Genomic DNA, 21,689 nt, shown 5'->3' on the forward strand with positions numbered 1-21,689 from the left:
TCTTTGCTCAGGATCAATTCAGTGTGGCTTAAAAATATTTAATCAAGTCTTGACTATTTAAAGAGCTTGCCATTCTTTTCAGCCTTAGTGTTTTGATTCCCCTGAGCCTGTCCAGTTCATCTAATACCCTAGAAATCTGTTCTATATTTCTACAAGCCCAAAAGCTACAAGCAAATTGATAAGAACATTCCAATAGGAATAAGAATAGTCTGTAAATGTCACAAAGAAAAAAGTACAGTTATATCCAGTGAACATCCCACTACATCAAAGTAGGGGTGACATCTGACTGACAGTAATCATTCTCATACTTCTGAAAAAGCATAATAAGATCCTCTTTGATGATTAGTAGCGAATATTCATGTCAATCTTTGTCCTGCAGACTTGTCACTTTGAAGAAATGACAAGTGAAATATTTAGTAAAAACTTAAACATTTTAAAATAATTATACAAGAATTAAGTTACCATTGTTAGTCTTAAGAATTATTATTGCTAGTCTTACAATCTTGTTGTACTGCCCTCATTCTTTTTTCTCAGCAAAGCTCTTTAGTTTACAGCAGATATATGTACCTGTTTTCCATCTTTTTTCAAATCTGTAAATTCTCAGCAGAGTCCCGTAAAGATATGCTTTTCTATTTTTTACATTATTTTTTTTTAAATAATGAATCAAAATTGTATTTGAGGTGAATTGCTAAATTGAAAAATTAATTAAAGCAAACAAAATCCCTGAAAGATTCCAGATGTTGGTGTTTAGCTGAATTAGCTTTGCTTTGGGACTTTTATTTTTGAAGCCAAAATTAAGGATAGTACTAGAGTTCTTCATGAGCAAATCTGCATATTTTGAAGAGCAGAGTAGACCTTGTACTGAATGATTCCATGATTCCCCTAGTAGAACTGATTTTGTAACACTGTGAATGGAAAAATGCTTCTGATCTTCCTGTCATGTTAACGTTCACAACAACATTGCATAGGAATGTACTTCAGTACAGACAAAGAGGTTTATGTGGTCTGGTGATCATCAGTTTGTGAAGGAGTCAGTCAGATGCAACTTAGTTAATCTGTACAATCACAGTCACTACAGAGTGTGATGACAGTCAGAAAACCCACTTCTGAGGGCTGCGAGAAGGGGGATGAATATTAGACATGACACAGGAACATAGGGCTTAAGAACAGCTTCTGAGACATCAAATCTGATTCCCTGGTACAGCAGGAAAGAGTTTCATACGCTTACCATGTATACTTATCACAAAATTGGAAAGGTCAAAGATTTTCCTCTTTGGGCAAAAGATTTTGTTCCAGTATGTATGTAAACTTTGGAGATATACTGGTTTAAGTTATTACTCTACAAAGTTACTCTTCAAGTGATTCCTGCAGGAGTAATTGTAATGTTACCATAAAAGCTGTAATGTTACCATAAAAGCTGTCTAGCCCTCAAGGGAAAAATAAGGTCCCTTCACCACTCATTGTCAAAACTTCAGAGAAAAAAGTCAGTCCCATTAGCAAAGTTTCTGTCTGCCCACTGTGTCACTCAGACAGTACTTCAAGGCATATGGTTGGCTGTACTAAGGTGCTCAACTTCCAAGCAGATCTTTGCCTAGGAGTGAACCATGTATAGTGATAAGTTGTTCCAAGATGAGGTGTGTTGATGAATAAGATTTTGGTGCCACTGCCTGAAAAGTTTGAAATTATAGTTCAGTTAAACACTGAATAATTATCCAAACTGCCAGGTAATTACCTGAGTCAAGGAATTTCTCAGTCCTTCCATTTAGTTTGTATGAACACTGATTCAGTGTCAGAGCATCTAGACCAGATTAATCTCTTTCATTTTTAGGAGAGAGTTCTGTATTTTCTGTTCCAGTGGCCACAGGGAAAACTGACAAAATCACATTTTTTGTTGCAGTTCAGCAAGACTTTCTGTCCTATCTGAAAGCTTTAGTTTGCATTCAGTAAAGGCAATGAAAGTGCCAAAGAACTCAGCACCAGACTGATTTCAGATGATGTATGCGTACACATAGGCACACATATAGACGAAAAGAAAGCTGGTTCATCATCCTTCTAAAAAACACCCTGGGCGTATGTTGGCAGTATCCAGTGTGCTCTGTGATCCTCACATGTGAGTTTTGCCCATGTCCCAGTTTCACCATGGCTGCTCACAAGCATTTGGGGTTGGGGATGAGTGGGAGGGAGGTCTGTGCTTACCAGCTCCCCCCACAACAGGTGCTCTGAGGTTAGGATGCAGCCTGGATGTCACTTCAGGTTCTACAGCTATTAAGGGCAAGTAGCTCGTACTTGGAAAACAAATTTGCAGCCTATCTGTCATTCAGTAACCCAGCTGATAAAAGAGGACACTAATGTATACTTTTTTAAGAGAAAAAAGGATCTACAATATGGTTCTTAAAGAAAAAGAAGTCATTTTAAAGAGTTGTCAAGACTATTTTGAAGATACTTGCTTTTAAAACTTGAGAGCTGGGGAAGATGAGTTAAAGCTGATAAACAAAAACTGAAACTGGAATATGGTTTTGCCTCTCATGTATTCCAATATAGTGACTTCAACATATGCTCTATAGGAGGAAAACTATGACAGATTTCAAGTTATCTCACATCTGCAAATGTCTTTTTATGGTTTTGATTCATAAACTTTTGTGACATCCGTTACTGTACATGTTCTGCATTTTTTTAGGAAGTCAGTATAAATTAAGGTTTAACTTTTCTATCATAGTCCAAGGACTTTAGCACTGCATGATGCCTAGCATACTGTCTTTATATTGGCACTACAGGTTGTTGTAATAGTTGCCCAAAATTTTTCTAGTTTTTATAATGTTATTTCCCATATGAGTTTGCTTTTCCAGAGAATTATAGTTGCCTCAACACTAAGATGGGAATAAACTGAGGAAACCTGTCAAACGTGATTAAAACAAAGGTGTGGCAAAGTTTCAGACAAAGTGAAACTAAATTACTCATTATGTTAATTGTCTTATAAAATGTTTTTGATGCGTTTGTTAGTCTTTGCAGTAAAACTGAAGGAAAAAAAAAAAAAAGGAAGGGAAGGGATCACAGTTATATCCCTTAATCTACCTAAAAGAACAAAATCACGCAAAGGTGGATTATTCAAGGGAATAAAGAAGAAAATTTTGCACATGAGGATAAAGGAGGGCAGGGAAACTAAGGCAGGAGGTAATAGTACAAGGTGCATAATGAATACCCTTTTAAAAAAGAAGAGCCATTTTATTGCGCTGTTATCATTGGTGAGGGTAACATATGGAATGAAGATGTATTTGGACAGCCTAAACATGTAGATATATATGATGGCAAGCATATCAGGGGAATCTAAAAAGATGCAAACAAGAAACAAATGTGTTTTCTTGGTTATAAATGAAAGCTGACTACAACGAAATCTAACTGATTTAATAGTTGTTACAGGATAAATCAAGCTTTTAAGAAGATGATACTGACGGAATATTTCAAAGACAATCAGTAAATTATTCTTATATTCCCAGTATAGATTTCTTTTCCAAAATAAGAGTTTTTTAGCAATAACTTCATCTTTGCAACTTGTCATTCCTTTAAATAACTACCTGCTTGAAACAAAATTATGTCTCCAAATGAATTACCAGTCACTTTTTATCAAAGTGTTTTTGAAACTGGCTTTTCTCAACTCCGGATTTACAGCAATTAAGAAAGAGCAGTCTTACAATTTAGCTCCTAGAAATATCACAAGTGCTGGCACTCTCAACAGGGTGAGATGTTAATGCCTTCTGATACTCTGAAGGAATTCACTATGAGATTCCTGAATTCCTCAACTGGTGCATTTGAAAAAAAAAAAAAATAGGAATGTCATCAGTGGTATAAGTTTCATCAAAACTGCTCATTATAATGAATATTCTTTTATAATAGTAATATTAATTTTTAAAATTAAAATTATGGACAAGATATTTCAGAGAGTGAAAATCATATTGCTTTGCACTAAGGAGAAAATGAAAGGGATAGATGAATGGGCTTTGTCATTAACTATTATTACATAAACCTGCTGAGACTAATATATGCAAAATGTCTAATAAAAGGCTCAGAGGCTGAAATATCAGTGTTTCATCTTGCTGTTTTCATCTTTCCTATGATGCACTGTGGAAATGCAATTATATGATTTTGTAAGTTATCCTTTAAAGTGAAGCCAATTTTTCATGCATGCTAATGTATTTATGCAGTATACATTTTGCCTGGATCAAATAATTTCTTAAAGATACCATTTGATCAGTTTGAAGTTTCTTTTTGAATTGTTTTTATAGAAGGCAGAGGCATACTAAACAGCATTTCTGGTTTCTTTCAAAATATAACTCTGAAAAATTAGAGAGAAACTTATTTTTAATGAATTATTTTCAGCGCTGAGAATCATAAATCTCCATTGAAGTAACTTTGACTTGAGTAAGCTCATCACTCTCCACTGATATATTCCTAAAGTAAAACTTGCTGTTTCATTACTCATCATGTACATTTTCCTGTCCTTTGAGACACTAAACTGTAGACTGTTAAATTCTGTTACCTGCTTCTCCCTTCCCCCTTTATTTATTTATTGTATTAGTTACCTCTGTTTCTCTGAATATTTCAGAATCCCTCAGCATAGGGGTGGAAAGTGTAAAGTTCAACTTTAAAAGCTCTCCCTACGTTGAAATTGTTTCTATTTGTCTGTCTCAGAGCTCTTCTATGTGGACTTAATGCTTTTGGAATTATATGTTTGATGCAGAACTTATATCTTCAGATAATTCACAGTGATTTTTGAAATTTAACAGTTATGTTAACCACAAGTCTCTGCAAGCTTATTTAAAGAGAGGGACAAATTTTCAAAGCAGTAGCTAAAAGAAGAATTGTATGTAGCTATTGTTGTAATGGATTTTTCTACATGATTAACAACATGTACAAATGCTTTATTTGCCTTTGCGTACACTTCGAACTTACACTTACTATACAGAGTACATGTCTTTCTCTGAAAGAAAGTAGACTGTCAAAACTGAGAAGACTTGTTGTAACTAGTGCTGTTATAAAGTGCCACTGAGCAGTTTGTACTGAATTGTTATCACCATGGTGATTGACAGCACGCCAGAAGACGTGCTCATTCATAACTCACACTTTCATGACATTATTATCTGTTCTTACCTTTGTTCATGTCACCAGCTTCCTGAAAAATCTCCTTTTATTTCCTCATCTTGATAATTTTTTTCCTGTATTAAGACATTTTTAATTCTTTTTCAGCTTGGGTTTCTCAGAATGTTCTCATACAGTCTAAGAAACCAGCAGAAATCTCTCCCAGAGCTATCCGATCCTGACCCCAGTGGGAGTGTTCTAAATATGTAGACTTTTCTTCTGAGTTATTCTTATTCAGGGCCTGTCTGGACGCCTACCTGGGCAGCCTGCTCTAGGGAACCTGCTTTGGCAGGGGGGTTGGACTCAATGATCTCTTGAGGTCCCTTCCAACTCCTACAATTCTGTGATTCTGTGATTGTCCATCATCTCCAACAGTGAAAATTTCAAAACATTAGATAGTTCTGTCAGAATTCTGCTGCCACTGAATCAGAAAAAAAAAAAAAAAAAAAAAAGTGAACTGAACATTCAAATCTTAGATGAAGAAATCTTGACTCGGGTTAATACTTTGACTCATTTAAATTATTGTAATAAGTTGATACTGTATGTGGATTGATCTACCTGATGTAGAACTTTTTTTGTTTGAACAAAATATTAGGTAAGTCCTGGCAGGGTTATTACTTTTTTAAAATAATCTAAGCAATATTATTTTAGGAAGTTAAGTTTTAAGAGAAAATTGGTGAGAAATGAAGAGTTAGAATCTGTCAAGTGCTTTGAAAAGTTTAGGTGAAGAAGACAATTCACTTTTTTTTTTTTTTTTCATTTTAAGATAGATTCTGCTAGAAAGCATCATTCAGTTATATTGCAGTTGTGTGCATTGTTTTTCTTCCAAAAACGTATGAAAAACTTAGTCCTAGGAACTTTTTTATCTTTAAAAATATACGAGTATTCTGTGCACTGCAGTGTTGAGGTAACGACTGCCAAAATCTATTTAGAAGGTGCTCAGCACCTTCTGAAAATAGGGCTAACTCTCAAGCAGTGAGAACTAAATAAGCAGATAGATAGTATTAAAAATGTCAGAAAAGATATTCACTGATTTTTGATTTAGAGAGCCACTGCTTCACAGAAAATATCTTTAAAATATGGGCAAATGAGGAAAAGTTGTGTTTTTTCTTCCTATGTCTTGTTTATTGGATGTACATGTAAAAGTGCAGGACTGTGTTCCCCTCCTTGCTGAGTAAAAGGGAGAAGCAGAGAAGCAGTATTTGTGCGATGCCCCCGCTTTAAACTACATGGTCAGCCATCAAAAAGCTCTAATGATGACATTACTGCAAATAAAATAAAACTTCATTAAAAACATATTTATTAGTAAATTTAATTTGCACATCATGAAAATACTTTTGATTCTGAACCAAGAAGACATAGCCTGAAAAATAAACTGCCTTCCTGAAATACTCGTGTGAAACAGAAGGATTAGCATGCATGAAAAAGTAGAGAAATGAACAGTGACAGTTAAACTTGCATCATGTTGTTTCTATAATACGTTTTTGTGCTTTGTATAGCATATATTCTGCTTAAAAAAATCTGTATGGCAACAGTTTGTCAGGAAGATGCTGTTTTCAAATGAATGTGAAAGCAGAGGAGAAAAGCTTTTTCCTAAATGTTTAAAAATAATTTTAAAAGAGACTTCTTTCAAAAGTCAAAATGGTTCCACAGAAAGATTTCAGGAAGCCTTTTGATACTGTCAATCTGAAAAGTCTTTATATAGTATTAATAATAAACAGTTAATGGTTTTTGATTATTCATTTTAAAATATTCTCTCTCTGATTAAAAAGCCCTCTAGTATATTTGATTTGAGGAGTCCAGGAATATTTAGCAAATGTTTTTATTGCCTCCATCCGTTTGGTAAGCTTGGCTTCATTTCCTGTGGCTCTACTGAAACAAATATCGATGTAAATGAGCCAGAGAAAGATTCTGAATTCCTCTCAGCTCACAACATGAATAGGAGAGGTACAGACTGAGAGCAAAACCTGGGTTTTGTTGTTCTTTCACTGCAGAATTAACAAAGCAGATTGTCTCATGTCAGAACCTTTATATTCAAGTTGGAATTCTTAGTGTATTTTTCTGGTGGAGAGTGGATTCATAAGAACTTTCTTTCCAATATCTTGTGAGGGAGAATTACATGCTCCTATTGCATGCTCTGGATTCAGTTTCTAATATTGTTCTGACTGCATTAGAAATGTAGCCTTAAGAGTAATAGTGGCCTCTGCTGCATAGGGAAAACGTTAAACCCAGCCACAAAGTAAAAGGAATTCTATGAGAGGAAGAAATTCTTCCTTTTCCTTCATTTTTAGTGTCCTCAAGTGAGTTCATGAGGATATTGAGACCAGCAAGATATGCTATATCCCCATGAGGTTCTCAGAAGAGTGGTTGTAAGCATTTAGATCATTCTTCAGACGAAGGCAAGCATGGAGAAGATTCTGAATTGCCATGTAATGAAATTGTTAAGAAATACTCCCGTCAGAGCATAAGAGGGTAGGTAAAAAAAATCCTCTGCATATGAATAGGAATTTTCCAATATGGCAAGACGTATAATTGTACAGATCTAAACAGTTCATGGTTTTCTTGGACTGTAATTCTCCCACTCTTTGACAACCTTTATCAATGAGCATGATGGGACAGTGGAAGACCGGGACTTAACTGCTACAAGCCAATAGAAATGTCTTTTAAACGGTAAACTTTCCCTAAGGTTGGGGTTGGTTTATCACCTCAGCTTGGCCTTCCACTGTGTTCGACCCATAGAGGGCAGTGACATACAATTAATAACTTTTCAGATCATGAAACCAAAACATCCTCTTCACATATGGTTTTAGTAGTCTCAGTGTGTGTTTTGGGGAAGAAAAATATCAACTAGACAGTTTAGTATGAACAAAAAAAAAAAAAGGTGGTTGTCATGTATTAGAAGTGATGTGGTATTGTTAAGGTCTGTTTCCTTCCATATACCCTGTTTTCTGGATGTTGTTTTTTATATTTCTTTGAAACATCTCCTTAGGCTGAGAATGGTGGGATGGTAATAGTGCAAGTGATGCAAGTATCTTATCATTGTGCTTAGCTGGAGTGGAAGTGCTGGCAACAATGCACATGGGAAAGTGGATGATGACCTGGTTTTAGATATGAAAGGGAGAAGTTAAGGGAAGTTAGAGTGTGAGGTGAACAAAACTGAACTGGAAGGAAGGCCAAGGTGAATGTCATGACAAGTAAGAAAGATACACATATGGCTTTGATACAAAAGTACTGGCATGAGGAAAAGAGACTAGCTTAAGCTCAAGCAATTGTAGCAAAGAAGGGAATGTGTTGCGCAGGGTATGATGTTTACAATGCAGAAGAGGGCTGAAACCAGAGATGTGGATGAGTGGTAGCAAGACAGATCATAGCTTTTTTTTTAATTATATATATATATATATATATATAAAATAAAATATAGTAAATATATATGATATATATTATATACTACATAATAACATAATATAATATGTAATATAATATAATATATATATTATTTTTACAGTACTACATGCAGCTAGGCTCCTGCAAGTTTACCTGCCTTAGTAGGAAAACAGGATTTTCACCCTGACCATTAGCCAGCATGATCAACCCCCACACATGGACAGTGTTGATATTATCAGCCAAAGCCACAAATCTTAATTATCTTTTATCAGTCTAGTGGAGCATAGAGTTAGACTGGACCTGTTGCCATCAGGCCAGGTAGAAGAGCAATCCAGACACTCAGTATGTGTGTGTGTCAGTAGAACAGCCTCACCAAAACAGAAAGAAAGGTGACTCTGGCCTCAGTCCTCCTCTATGCTGAGATACATTTCTTCTGATTCTCATATATGTCTTCTACATTAATACATGTAGTTTGGAATGAAAAAACAAAACAACAACAACAACAAAAAAAACCACAGGATTTCTGGATGCAATGGGAACGCCAAAGCACAGACTGATTTCCTCCCACCCCCAGGCCGCATTTATGTTTTTGAAGCAAATACATTCCAAAGATATGAAAGAAATGCCAAAGCGCTAGACAGATTAAATGAATAAATAAAATAAAATAATAATTCATAAATAGAATCTGCAAAGAGTACAAACTATGATTCCCACATGCCAAGTACGTATCCAGGAAAAATGTATAGCTTACATCCCTTAGCCAAGCCAGCTCCACTGTCTGGACCTGGGGAGGAGAGCTGACAACCTGCCTGTCACTCCTTTTCATACCTCTTCTTAGTTGTTTCATGCAGACAGTGTGCACGTATTTTTGAAGGGACTTTGCACTCCAGATTAGAACAGCCTTCATTCAGTTATGTCGGTGATGTTTTGTTTTTTTTTTTTTGTCATTTTGCTCTGTAGAGCTGTAGCTGAGCAAGTGAAAAATCAGCCTTTCATGCTTTTTGAAATGCTGCTGTTGTATAGGAACTGTTACTGTTGAACTCAGAGAAAGAAATGGCTTTCTATTCTGTTTTGCTAGCATACCCATATTTGAGATTTTGTGAAATGTAAAGACATGAACACCTTTGTTTGTTTGTTTTTATTTTTTTGTAAAATTTCTATTTGAAAAATCTTCATTCTAGCAAAAAGTTTTCTACATATTTCAGTGTCTCCTAGGAGATGTGGAGGGGGGAAGGGATAAAAAATAATAATAATAATAATAAAGCTCTAGTTCCCGTAAGTGCGTAAAGACTTGATATTTCATGGTTATGCCACCATGGCTATCAACACAACTGAGGCTTATATTACGGTTAACTACGCTACATTTAGCACTTTCAGAATTTATATAAATATTTATCTCTGTACATTGAAAGAAGTTCCACTGACTTCTATATATCTGAACTTAAACATGCAATTTTTTATAGATTTGGAGATTAATGTTGCGATACACAAAAGTTTTGAATGTTTCTATCTCATTAAAATGCATAAATTGAAAGGAATTCCGTTATTAACTCTCCTAAATTCACTACTAATACACAGCACTGAACTGCTTTTGTAAAATTAGTGAGTAGTTTCTTATAGATAATGTCTGAGAATTTTTTTCCATTTTCCAAGGGCAGACAAAAGAGTTTCCAGAAACAACAAATTAATAAAATGTTAAAAAGTTCTTCTCTTCTAAGATTTGTTTTGTATTCCATGTTGGAAACATCAAAGCCAAATAAAACTCATCAAAACAATGCATTTTATTCTTGTCGTGAATAGATGGAAGATGTTTTCATAATAAACAAATTACCCAATAATATGTAATACTCTTTTGGAGGTTATTCAAAAACGTTAAAATCAAGGGAATGGAGACTTCAGAGTTACCAGAATAATTAAGTTATATTGTTGACTGTATATGTGATGAACAAAAATAATATGAGTAAATTTGTTAGATTTGAAAAACTGTTTTACCTCTGCTAAAATTAGCATGAATTACAGTATTTACTATTGTTGAACTGTTTGTTAATGTAGATTCCTCTACACTTTGTTTCCAAATAGAAATTTAAGTGGAATTTTTAGAAAGGTTCTAGTATTCATTCTGGTTTCAATCCCCCTAACTTGACTATCAACCAACTGATAATATAGGCAGCTGGCACCCTATAGAACAAATGGAACTCTGATATGACAGCACATAAAAGTCAGGAGTTTCACTGTGAGAAATGCATTGTGAATATCATAACCAGTTGTCATATGTGGAATTAGTGGTGCAAAGTACCAACAATGTCCTATTATGTTATTTTCTCTTTGTGTGAGCTTTAAACCAATGAGACATCACTGAAGAAGCAATGCCTAAGATTGCCTCTGTACTTGTTTGTGATCAATCATCATGACTTACAAAGAGATGTTATTGCTGCTGGTGTAGTACCATTAGGTATACACCAATAGATTTGTTCAGCTGAATATTTATGGAGTAAAAGTTTCACACAGTCACACACAGTTATGGAGATCATTTCTGGTGTTTTCTATTTAACAATTTAATGAATAAATATGTATATGCATTAAATAATTAAATATATTTATTAATGAAGATTTTCCAAAACACCAAAATGCCATCATCAAGCCGTACCTCAGTAACTATGCTATGGTAGGTTTGAGGACCTCCTTTCAAAAGATATCAATAATTCTGTGAATTCCCTGGTTCTGAAACAGCTAATATAATATCTTTGTGCATGCTTGTCTGCACTTTCTTATTCAGCATACAATATCAAAAGCACCCAGCTTCATTTTCTCATCATTAATATGCATAAGACAATCTTATTAACATAAATCTGATCTAACAGGTTCGCTATATAGAAAGAAATGTAAGTCTTTTACTTCCCTGGCTATTTTTTACTGTTGTAACTATTTTACTTAGATCTTGTTTCTTCATGTACTGCTTTCTTAGAGCCTTTGTTATGCATTACATTTACTTGTTTGCTGCATTGCACAATGTTTTTATTAACCCTAGATGGAGTACTAATGGGTTTTGGTTAAAAAAAAAAAAAAAAAAAAGAGCAAAAAATGTTTGTTTTATAATTTGGATGATTAGACATACAGTCATAAAGAATTTAAATTGGGACATATAAAAAACTTTTGCAAATATTTATTGTCAGTGTCATCATCTATATGGATCATCTATTCACAGAAACTGAAACTGGTGCATCTGCATTCTAATACAGCTATTAAAAAATAATGCATGTTGTTTGCTGCTGACTTGCTAGTTAGGTGATATGGTTGAATATTTAAGGATTTTTTTAATATATTAACATATTTGAAAGTCAGAATGTTCTTATTTAACTTCAGATAAACTACACTAAACATGACTATTTGACATTTGTTAGTTGTTTCCCCTTGTACTACCTTTATCACAAATATTAAAGATTCTTCTTATCAGATACCCTAGTTTTAAAATGGAAAAGCAACTTTGCATTTAGTAATGTATTCTAAACACAAAGCATCTCAGTATTATATAAATTTAAATACTACTCTACCAAATGTTTTGGAGTTCAATCATACACACAGTAATTTTTGTATCAAGACTTGATCTATTATTGATGTTTGTGATTTCTATGGTAATCATCTCATTTTGCTATTTTTCCTAATATCCCAGCAAAACATATGTTTACCATTTCTTGATGAAAATGAAGGGGCGTGTTACAGACTTCTCTATATTTTTATACAAAAACTGGTACTTGATAATCCATGCTTATGTGTTTTACTGTATATATTTTATTCAAACTTCAGACTGATGTTGGAACCGTGAAAATATGGAGTGAATCAGGAAATCATGGTGATGAATGGAACAAAGTTGAGTTACACTTGGGGAAGCTGAGAAATTTTGAAGTTATCTTTGAAGGCATTCGTACCATAGACCTAGGAGGAGGAGCAGCAATAGATGACATAGAGTTCAACAACTGTACCACAGGTAAATTCAAGAGGGAGGTTTCTAGAGGGATGCCAGAAGGCCATGTAAGATGTTCTTGCTCAAGTATATAATGGTTTTACTGACTTTATCATAGTGTCTTTATCCATAAAATCAGTTATGAATACATTATTTTCCCTTTTATAACTCTATTAGTGTTCTATTCATACACTGTGTTGCATTAGTGCTACATTCTCACAGTAAATTACTGCAGATAAATCCAATAAAAGTCTGAATTTATGTTTCATTACTTGGTTTTGAGTAAGACCTTTCCTTCTGTTTAACTCATTGCTCAGTTATTGAGTATCTGGTTTTGTACATAATAGTTTCATATAAATTATGTCAGATTATATTAAGTGAAACCTGTGGCCTCCCCGTTTTATTGTAAAGACTCTTCCCATAAAAATGAGTTGAGACTACAGATGAACCACTGTCACTATTCCTTTTCTCAGTTCAGCTCAAATGTTAGGGCCATCAAAGTAAAACAAAACCTGTGACTCCATCACAAGGTATTCATCCTATTAAATGCATCTCTTTGTGGACATAGACAGAGACAGAGTTTTCCTTTAATCAATCAATAACTAAGAAAAGTAGAAAACTGAGTGAACTGTGGTTTCCATTAAGGAAGAATGTGGTCTCTGTCCCTGGTAGGAAACAGTGTGACAATAAAAGCAGATTGGTTGAGTAACAAAATCATTGATAAGACCACGTATCAATACTGTATGGATTTGGGGGAGGTTATTTAGGCTGAACTGAAACTCCTGCCATGATCTGGATGCCCATGTTCTGGCTAGAGCATGGAAAGTGCAGTTCTAGAGAGCATCTGTTTCTCTAGGGAGCCTGCTTTGGCAGAGGTTGGACCCGATGATCTCTTGAAGTCCCTTCCAACCCCTACAATTCTGTGATTCTGTAATTCTGTTATCTTTTTATCTAATTTCATCTGAAAAAAATGTAGTTTTTCCATTTGGTGTTTGTGGTGTAAAGCAAGACATGGAAAATGGATACAACTTGGGATCTACTTCAACATGAACTTAAATAAAATTATAAGGCTGATGTACCCTTAAAAGCTTTTTTAGACACATGAATGCTTGTGATTCCCTCATACTTTTTCAAAGTGCCACTTTGTTCCCATAGCTAGGCATGCAATAATTCTCCAAAGGACGTGAATAAATGGGTAAGGATGCCCTAAGAAGAGGTGGGAGATCATCATTCCCCTATAACTCTTGAATGAAAAAAGGACATTGATCTTTCTTGAAGTTTATTTCTGAATTATACTCAGACATAGTATTTCATAAGGTAGGGTCTAGTTAAACTCCATTCCTGGGATTTTCTGTCCCATTTGGGGGCTAGAACAATTTAGACAATTCACAGTCATTTACATGAACATACTCATCAAATAAAAGTAGCAGGATTACTTCTTTAAGGAAGAAGATGACTCCCCATTAAGTTCATAAGGATGGTATCAACATATTTTGTAAAATGTAGAAATACTGCTGCTTACTTTTAACACCATGTATTTTATGATAATCCGAAAATAGTTGTTATAAGAATATTACTAGAAAAATTCCACAGAGTTGTCATTGTGCTTAAGAAAGTTGTTTGCATAGGGAGTTGGAAAGGTGTCATATGAAGGATCCTAAAGCTCTCAAAATGTTAAAATTGCTGAAATTTACACTGGTTTTAGTCTATGACACTGCAAGTCTGAATGTTAATAGTGTATTATATCCAGTACTGCATGAAAATACCTTGGCAGAGAACCAGTTCAGAAAGTAACTTGTGTTTGTTACAGTATAGCAACTATTTGTTTTATAGCATTATTTCAGCAAGAACCTCTGTTGGGAAAGCAGTTGCACCATTTGCACTGATGATTTTTACATACTTAAAGCTTTTGCATAGGAAAAGGCCTGTGTACTATTCAGAAAATTAATGTTTATGAAGATGGGTGATTCAAAGGAGGCCTTTCTCATGGAGTTTAAAATGCACAGTTGGAGTTCAAAATACAATCCAAATATCATTTTTTTAAAGATTGGTTTAGAAAAGTTAGTTGGAATCCCGAGATAATAATCTTTCATAGAATTGTCACTTGCATGGTGTATATTCACAGATTCACAGATTTCTCTAGGTTGGAAGAGACCTCAAGATCATCGAGTCCAACCTCCGACCTAACACTAAGTACTCCACTAAACCATATCCCTAAGCTCTACATCTAAACGTCTTTTAAAGACCTCCAGGGATGGTGACTCCACCACCTCCCTGGGCAGCCCGTTCCAATGCTTAATAACCCGTTCGGTAAAGAAGTACTTCCTAACATCCAACCTAAAACTCCCCTGTCGCAACTTTAGCCCATTCCCCCTCGTCCTGTCACTAGGCACGTGGGAGAACAGACCAACCCCCACCTCTCTACAGCCTCCTTTCAGGTAACTGTAGAGAGCGATGAGGTCGCCCCTGAGCCTCCTCTTCTCCAGGCTGAACAAGCCCAGCTCCCTCAGCCGCTCCTCGTAAGACTTGTTCTCCAGATCCCTCACCAGCTTTGTCGCCCTTCTCTGGACTCGCTCGAGCACGTCCATGTCCTTCCTGTAGCGAGGGGCCCAAAACTGAACACAGTACTCGAGGTGCGGCCTCACCAGAGCCGAGTACAGGGGCACAATCACTTCCCTCGACCTGCTGGCCACACTGCTTCTTATACAGGCCAGGATGCCGTTGGCCTTCTTGGCCACCTGAGCACACTGCTGGCTCATATTCAGCCGACTATCCACCAATACTCCCAGGTCCTTCTCGGCCAGGCAGCTTTCCAGCCACTCATCTCCCAGCCTGTAGCTCTGCTTGGGGTTGTTGCAGCCCAGGTGCAGGACCCGGCACTTGGCCTTGTTGAACTTCATGCAGTTGACCTCAGCCCATCGCTCCAGCCTATCCAGATCCTCCTGCAGAGCCTTCCTGCCCTCGAGCAGATCGACACACGCACTTAGCTTGGTGTCATCTGCAAACTTACTGAGGGTGCACTGGACGCCCTCATCCAGATCATCAATAAAGATATTAAAGAGGACCGGCCCCAGTACCGAGCCCTGGGGGACTCCACTAGTGACCGGCCTCCAACCAGATTTGACTCCATTCACCACAACTCTCTGGGCCCGGCCATCCAGCCAGTTTCTAACCCAGCGAAGCGTACGCCAGTCCAAGCCCCGAGCAGCCAGTTTCTTGAGGAGAATGTTGTGGGGAACGGTGTCAAAAGCCTTACTGAGGTCAAGGTAGACCACGTCCACAGCCTTTCCCTCATCCACCAAGCGCGTCACTTGGTCATAGAAGGAGATCAGGTTCGTCAAGCAGGACCTGCCTTTCATAAGCCCATGCTGACTGGGCCTGATCGCCTGCTTGCCCTGCAAGTGCCGCGTGATGACCCTCAAGATAATCTGCTCCATGAGCTTCCCCGGCACTGAGGTCAAACTGACAGGCCTATAGTTCCCCGGGTCTGCCCTCCGGCCCTTCTTATAGATGGGCGTCACATTGGCTAGCCGCCAGTCAACCGGGACCTCCCCCGATAGCCAGGACTGCCGATAAATGATGGAAAGCGGCTCGGCCAGCTCCTCCGCCAGTTCTCTCAGTACCCTTGGGTGGATCCCATCCGGCCCCATCGACTTGCGCACATCCAAGCTCCGTAGTAGGTCGCCAACCATTTCCTCATGGATAGCGAAGGCCACATCCTGCTCCCCATCCCCTTCCACCAGCTCAGGGCACTGGGTGTCTGGAGAACAATCGGTATTGCCGCTAAAGACTGAGGCAAAGGCGGCATTAAGCACCTCAGCCTTTTCCTCATCCTTAGTAACTAGGTTTCCCCTCGCATCCAGTAAAGGATGGAGATTCTCCCTAGTCCTCCGTTTCGCGTTGATGTATTTGTAAAAGGATTTTTTGTTGTCTTTAACGGCAGTAGCCAGATTGAGCTCCAGATGAGCTTTGGCCTTTCTAATTTTCTCCCTGCACAGCCTCGCTACATCCTTGTAGTCCTCCTCAGTGGCCCGCCCTTTTTTCCAAAGATTATAAACCCTCTTTTTTCTGCTAAGCTCCAGCCGCAACTCTCTGTTGAGCCAGGCCGGTCTTCTTCCACGCCGGCTCATCTTTGGGCACGTGGGGACGGACCGCTCCTGTGCCATCACGATTTCCTTCTTGAGGAGCGCCCAGCCTTCCTGGACTCCTCTGCCCTTCAGAACCGCCTCCCAAGGGACTCGGCCAACCAGCGTCCTGAGCAGCTCAAAGTCAGCCCTCCGGAAGTCCAAGACAGCAGTTTTACTGGTCCCCTTCCTGGCCTCGCCAAGAATAGAGAACTCTACCATTTCGTGGTCACTCTGCCCCAGACAGCTTCCGACCACCACATCTCCCACCAGTCCTTCTCTGTTTGTGAAGAGAAGGTCTAGTGGGGCACCACCCCTGGTAGGTTCACTGACCAGCTGCGTCAGGAAGCTATCTCCCACGCTCTCCAGAAACCTCCTAGACTGCTTTCTCTGTGCCGTGTTGTGTTTCCAGGATATGTCCGGGAAGTTGAAGTCCCCCACGAGGACAAGCGCCGACGATTTTGCAACTTCTGTCAGTTGCCTATAAAACTCCTCATCCGTCTCCTCATCCTGGTTCGGCGGTCTATAGCAGACCCCCACCAGGATGCTAGCCTTGCCGGCCTTCCCACGGATCCTAACCCACAGGGATTCAACCTTATCATTCCCATGTGTTTGCATTTAAGACACTATCTTTATATGATAAAGAAATCACTCAGAACATCTTCAGTAGCATATACTATGCACAGCAGAGTTTTCATTAAAGTTAAGGTGCCTGTATCCTATTGGAATGTGTTTATGCTTATGCGTTTGCTCTTCAGCAGGATCAGAACCCTGTTATATACCTGCTTTTTAACGTCTGAAAAAAAAAAAAAAAAAAGAGGGAGAAAACAAGTGCACATCTGAAAACAAAACAAAACAATCAATCAAACAAAAATAGCAACCGACCCCCCATTAGTTTTCTGTATCAACAGTGCAATTGGGGCTCAAATTAAAGTAAAGAGGTATTGTTGCATTGTTAGTGACTTTCACATCAGCTCCGTGTATGATATTTTTTGCCTTGTACTCCACAAGCTGAAATCTGTTTGCGTAATTTTCTCAAGATTTTCGGTATGCTGACCTTCCTGTTGGCACGATGACATGAAGGAGCCTGATCTCACCTTTTTCTTTTTTGTTGTTATTGATTCTTTACCTTTATAGAACAGACAAACAAAATACATTTTGCCAGATTCTTGAAAACAACATTTCCCGTCTGACCCAGGCCTGGGGCATTCAGGACAGAGAAAGCATGTCATGTCTAAATTGTTTTTGTTTTTGTTTTTCAGCACACAGTTCACATATTTATTGTGGTTGTTGTAACAAAGCTAAAAGACAGCAACCACAATCTTATTGTGGCCAAACCCAAGAAGAGTAGCATACAGACCAGAAGGGGTCAGGGGTTGACTTGATTTAAAGCACTTATTCATGTACCATGTTTGTAGCTGCAGAATTGCTGACCTAGCCACATGGCCAGGGTCCCATATGGGAACTGGAGGCCACATCTGTATTTTGCGCTGAGACTTTTTAGATTAAACTAAAATCTCATACAGTATTATAGATATTCTAGCCAAGGTAATTACATAAGCAGAGGAATAGACCATGCACAGAAAAACCTAAAATATAGTTGAAAATTAAAACTTGAATAACAGGTTTGAAATAAACAGCAAGGAATGGAAATAAGAAAGACTTAAATAGGGAAAAGCATGGGAAAACACTGAAAGTTTAGCTGCTTCCCAGTGGGCAAAGATTTCAGATCAGTTCTGAAGCTTTGGGATGTTTTGGGGTAGCCTTCTCCTCCACACAAACTGTCCTTTCAGAATCTGCTGAGTGATATTCCTGGTTCATGGTTTATAGTCAACACAACAAAATAATTGCCTCTTCACAGAAATAATGTACTTCATTGAAGAGAGCAAAGAAGGAAGAGGGGGACTGTATATGTAAGGCCATGTGAATATTAGAATTTTTTTTTGCAGTATAGTAATAATCAATATTTATAGCAGAGTTTAATAAATCCAAAGGCTTATTTTATTGTGCATGTGTTTGCTTTCAGCTTGCTTTCATACAGCATGTTATAGAAAGAAGCTGTACACATCATAAGGGAATCTGCATGGAGACAGGTTAGCTCTGCAGACTTCATAGAGTGTAGAATCATAAAATCATAGAATGGCTTAGGTTGGAAGGGACCTTAAATATCATCTAGTTTCAACCCCCTGCCATGGGCAGGAACACTTCCCACTACACCAGGTTGCTCAAAGCCCCATCCAGCCTGGCCTTGAGCACCTCCAGGAATGGGGCATCCGCAGCTTCCGTTCCACCCCACCCTCTGGGTAAAGAATTTATTCCTAATATCTAATCTAAATCTTCTCTTTTTTAACTTTAAAACAGTTTCCCCTTATCCTATCACTATCTGCCTGTGTAAGTCTCTCTCCATCCTTTTTATAAGCTCCCATTAAGTACTAAAAGGCCACAGTGAGGTCTACATGGAGTATTCTCTTCTTCAGGCTGAACATCTCCAGCTCTCTCAGTCTTTCTTCGTAGGAGAGGTGCTCCAGCCTTCTGATCATCCTCATGGCCCTCCTCTGGACCATTCTAACAGATCCATATATTTCTTGTGCTGGGGGCCCCATATCTGGATGCAGTAGGTCCTCATGCAGTTGGGACCTCACAGGGGCAGAGCAGAGAGGGACAATCACCTCCCTCAACCTGCTGGCCATGCCTCTGTTGATGCAGCTCAGGATACTGTTGGCTTTCTGGGCAATAAGCATACACTTCTGACTCATGTAGGGGTTTTGGCCACCAGAACCCCCAAGTCCTTTTCTCAATGAGTTCTCTACCCAATCTGTCCGTGTGTCTGGGATTGCCCCAACCCAGGTGCAGCACCTTGAAACATAGACTTGTTGAACCTCATTAGGTTCACTTGGCTCCACTTCTCAAGCTTGTCCAGGTCACTTTGGATAGCATCCCTTCCTTCTCTTGTATCAACTGCACCATAACTGTAGACTTTGCATTTCAGTTATATAACTCTGTTTTACGTAGCTTATGGTATATGAGCATTTTCAACTGACAAAAGAAAATATTTTCACTTTATTTTCCTTTAAAAATTAATTAAAAGCTTCTGTATCAGTAGAATACTAGAGAGAACTTTATTTTTTATGATTTGAGCTGCTGGGGCCCTATCCAGCAAGGCTCATTTCCCTCAGCTCTCACTGATCTCTATGGAAGTGAAGGTCAAGAAGCAACTGTGGATTTATTGGAAATGTGAGAGGCCTTGCAAATATTGTCAGAGATAGAAACAAAGATGGTTTAAATGAGTTGAATCAGTTGGTTTTTAAGGAGTAAGTTATGTTTTGATAACAAAAATAACATAAGTTCCAAGTCTGATATCTTTTTACTTTGAAGTTTTTATAGAAAGGATGTGAGATGTAAGAGTGGAGTCCTGTCAGACAGAGAAAGACTGTTCTTAATATTAATTTATCAATTTATTAATTAATTAAGATTGAAATATTTTATCTTGTGTATTTTCACCTTCTTGTACAAGTTTTTACAGCTTTAGTGCCAGAATATCCTATGCGATCTGAATGGTATTTAGAGTGGTCATCTTGTATACTTTCTAATAATTGACTTTGAACATGTATGAAGTTATTTGCAGGCTAAAAGAAAAAAAAAAAAGGAAAAAAAAGAAAAGAACAAAAACTTTAATTTTGCTTTAATAAGAAGGTAATATACCTTTGTGTTTCACAGAATAATCTTCACTGATAATTTTGTTTTTAAGATTTCTGATACCTGTGCCATGATAACATCTAAAAATCCCATCAGAAATAAGCTGTAGTCTGGTACTATTCCTGGTAACCTTAAGGAGCACTTTAAGCATTACTGATTTGCTCTTCGGCTTGTTGTCTTGTAATAGTGAATCAAGTGTGCAACTCGTCAGACATTCTGTTGCTGTTAGCCTGGATTTTGTACACGCGTAATTCTAAAGAAAAGGGTACTCCAGATACAGAAAACACAGAATACAAACACAAACATACTCCTTATTTTGGCATCACAGGGCATCACCTGAAAAATAAACGAGGAGAAATATATGAAAATGTGGGAAAAAAAAAAAAAACAAAAAAAAAAACACCTCTGAATTCAGATTAAACATTCTAAAATATTTCGTTACTGCATTGATTTATATATTTTCCTCATTATCTAACAATTCAGTGTAATAAAATTCCAAGAAAAAAAAAAGCCATTACAGATCCAATGATCTCAGGATCAGACTTCACAAGTTTTTCTTCCCTTGTTTAAACAAAACACGGTAGACATTGTCATAATTAGCATTAAAATATATATCCATTTTTTAACAAGAAAACAAAACCAAAATTTCATCATACTCCTATTAATAAGAGATTGATTTAACAAGTTGAGCTGAAAAGAAATTTTATTTAAAACATAGCAAAGCTTCCTTTGCCTGGTGGTAAACTTTCTTTCCCTTTCCTCTTGCATATTTGTATTCTTCCTCACCTTCTGTTTATAGCAGACACCACAGGTGAAGGTATAGCAATCCTTCGAACAACTTTACTTCCATGCTCCCATAAATAAGAAGCTTTGAAAGTCTCAGCGGAGAAATCCTTTCTCATTAGGATTCCATCCAAGCTTTGCAGATCAGAGAGAAAACAACTGAAACTTCCTAGTGTTTGGATGCATAGGCCAACCTTTTTGCTTAGAATAAGCCAGCGTTTTCTTTGAATGCTTAACTATGTATCATGCAAGGCATTACATTTAGTGAAGATTTTAGGTCCAGACACTTAAGAAAAGTTCAAACTTTTATAACAGAAATATTCAGTACAAACCTGGCCCTGAAGTGAGGGGAAAGGGAATTCTTGCAGGGAAAACTGCTGGAGAAAACTCAGTCACTCAAGATACATATTTGTATTCAGATAGAATGTATGTCCACTTACCTGATTTTATTTTTTTTTTAATCATTCTCTTTTTTCCATTTTTTTTTTCCTCCTGAGAATATTATTTTTTGCTTTTATATATATATTTTTATATATATATATATGTATATATAACCACATAATTGTCAGGATATTCTGATGAGGGACACCATTATTGTATCATCTGGC

The 21,689-nt window shown here is 37.4% G+C and overlaps 1 protein-coding gene and 1 long non-coding RNA gene across 3 annotated transcripts in view; one reads left to right on the plus strand and one right to left on the minus strand.

Moving 5' to 3' along the window:
- The window catches only part of MALRD1 (MAM and LDL receptor class A domain containing 1), a 266,757-nt gene that overhangs the window by 147,817 nt on the left and 97,251 nt on the right, over positions 1-21,689 (plus strand). Inside the window, exon 28 of the mRNA XM_083826051.1 lies at positions 12,322-12,502. Within this exon, the coding sequence (XP_083682177.1) occupies positions 12,322-12,502 (181 nt within the window). The remainder of the gene's footprint in view (positions 1-12,321; positions 12,503-21,689) is intronic.
- Positions 18,369-21,689, minus strand: part of LOC310895154 — a 66,322-nt gene continuing 63,001 nt past the window's right edge. Inside the window, exon 5 of one of the 2 annotated variants that reach the window (XR_014580489.1) lies at positions 18,369-20,634. This is a non-coding gene — a long non-coding RNA (uncharacterized lncRNA). The remainder of the gene's footprint in view (positions 20,635-21,689) is intronic. The other variant, XR_014580490.1, reaches the window with a different exon arrangement.

The sequence above is a fragment of the Anser anser genome (assembly GCF_964211835.1).
Source record: "Anser anser genome assembly, chromosome: 2".
Lineage (NCBI taxonomy): Eukaryota > Metazoa > Chordata > Aves > Anseriformes > Anatidae > Anser > Anser anser.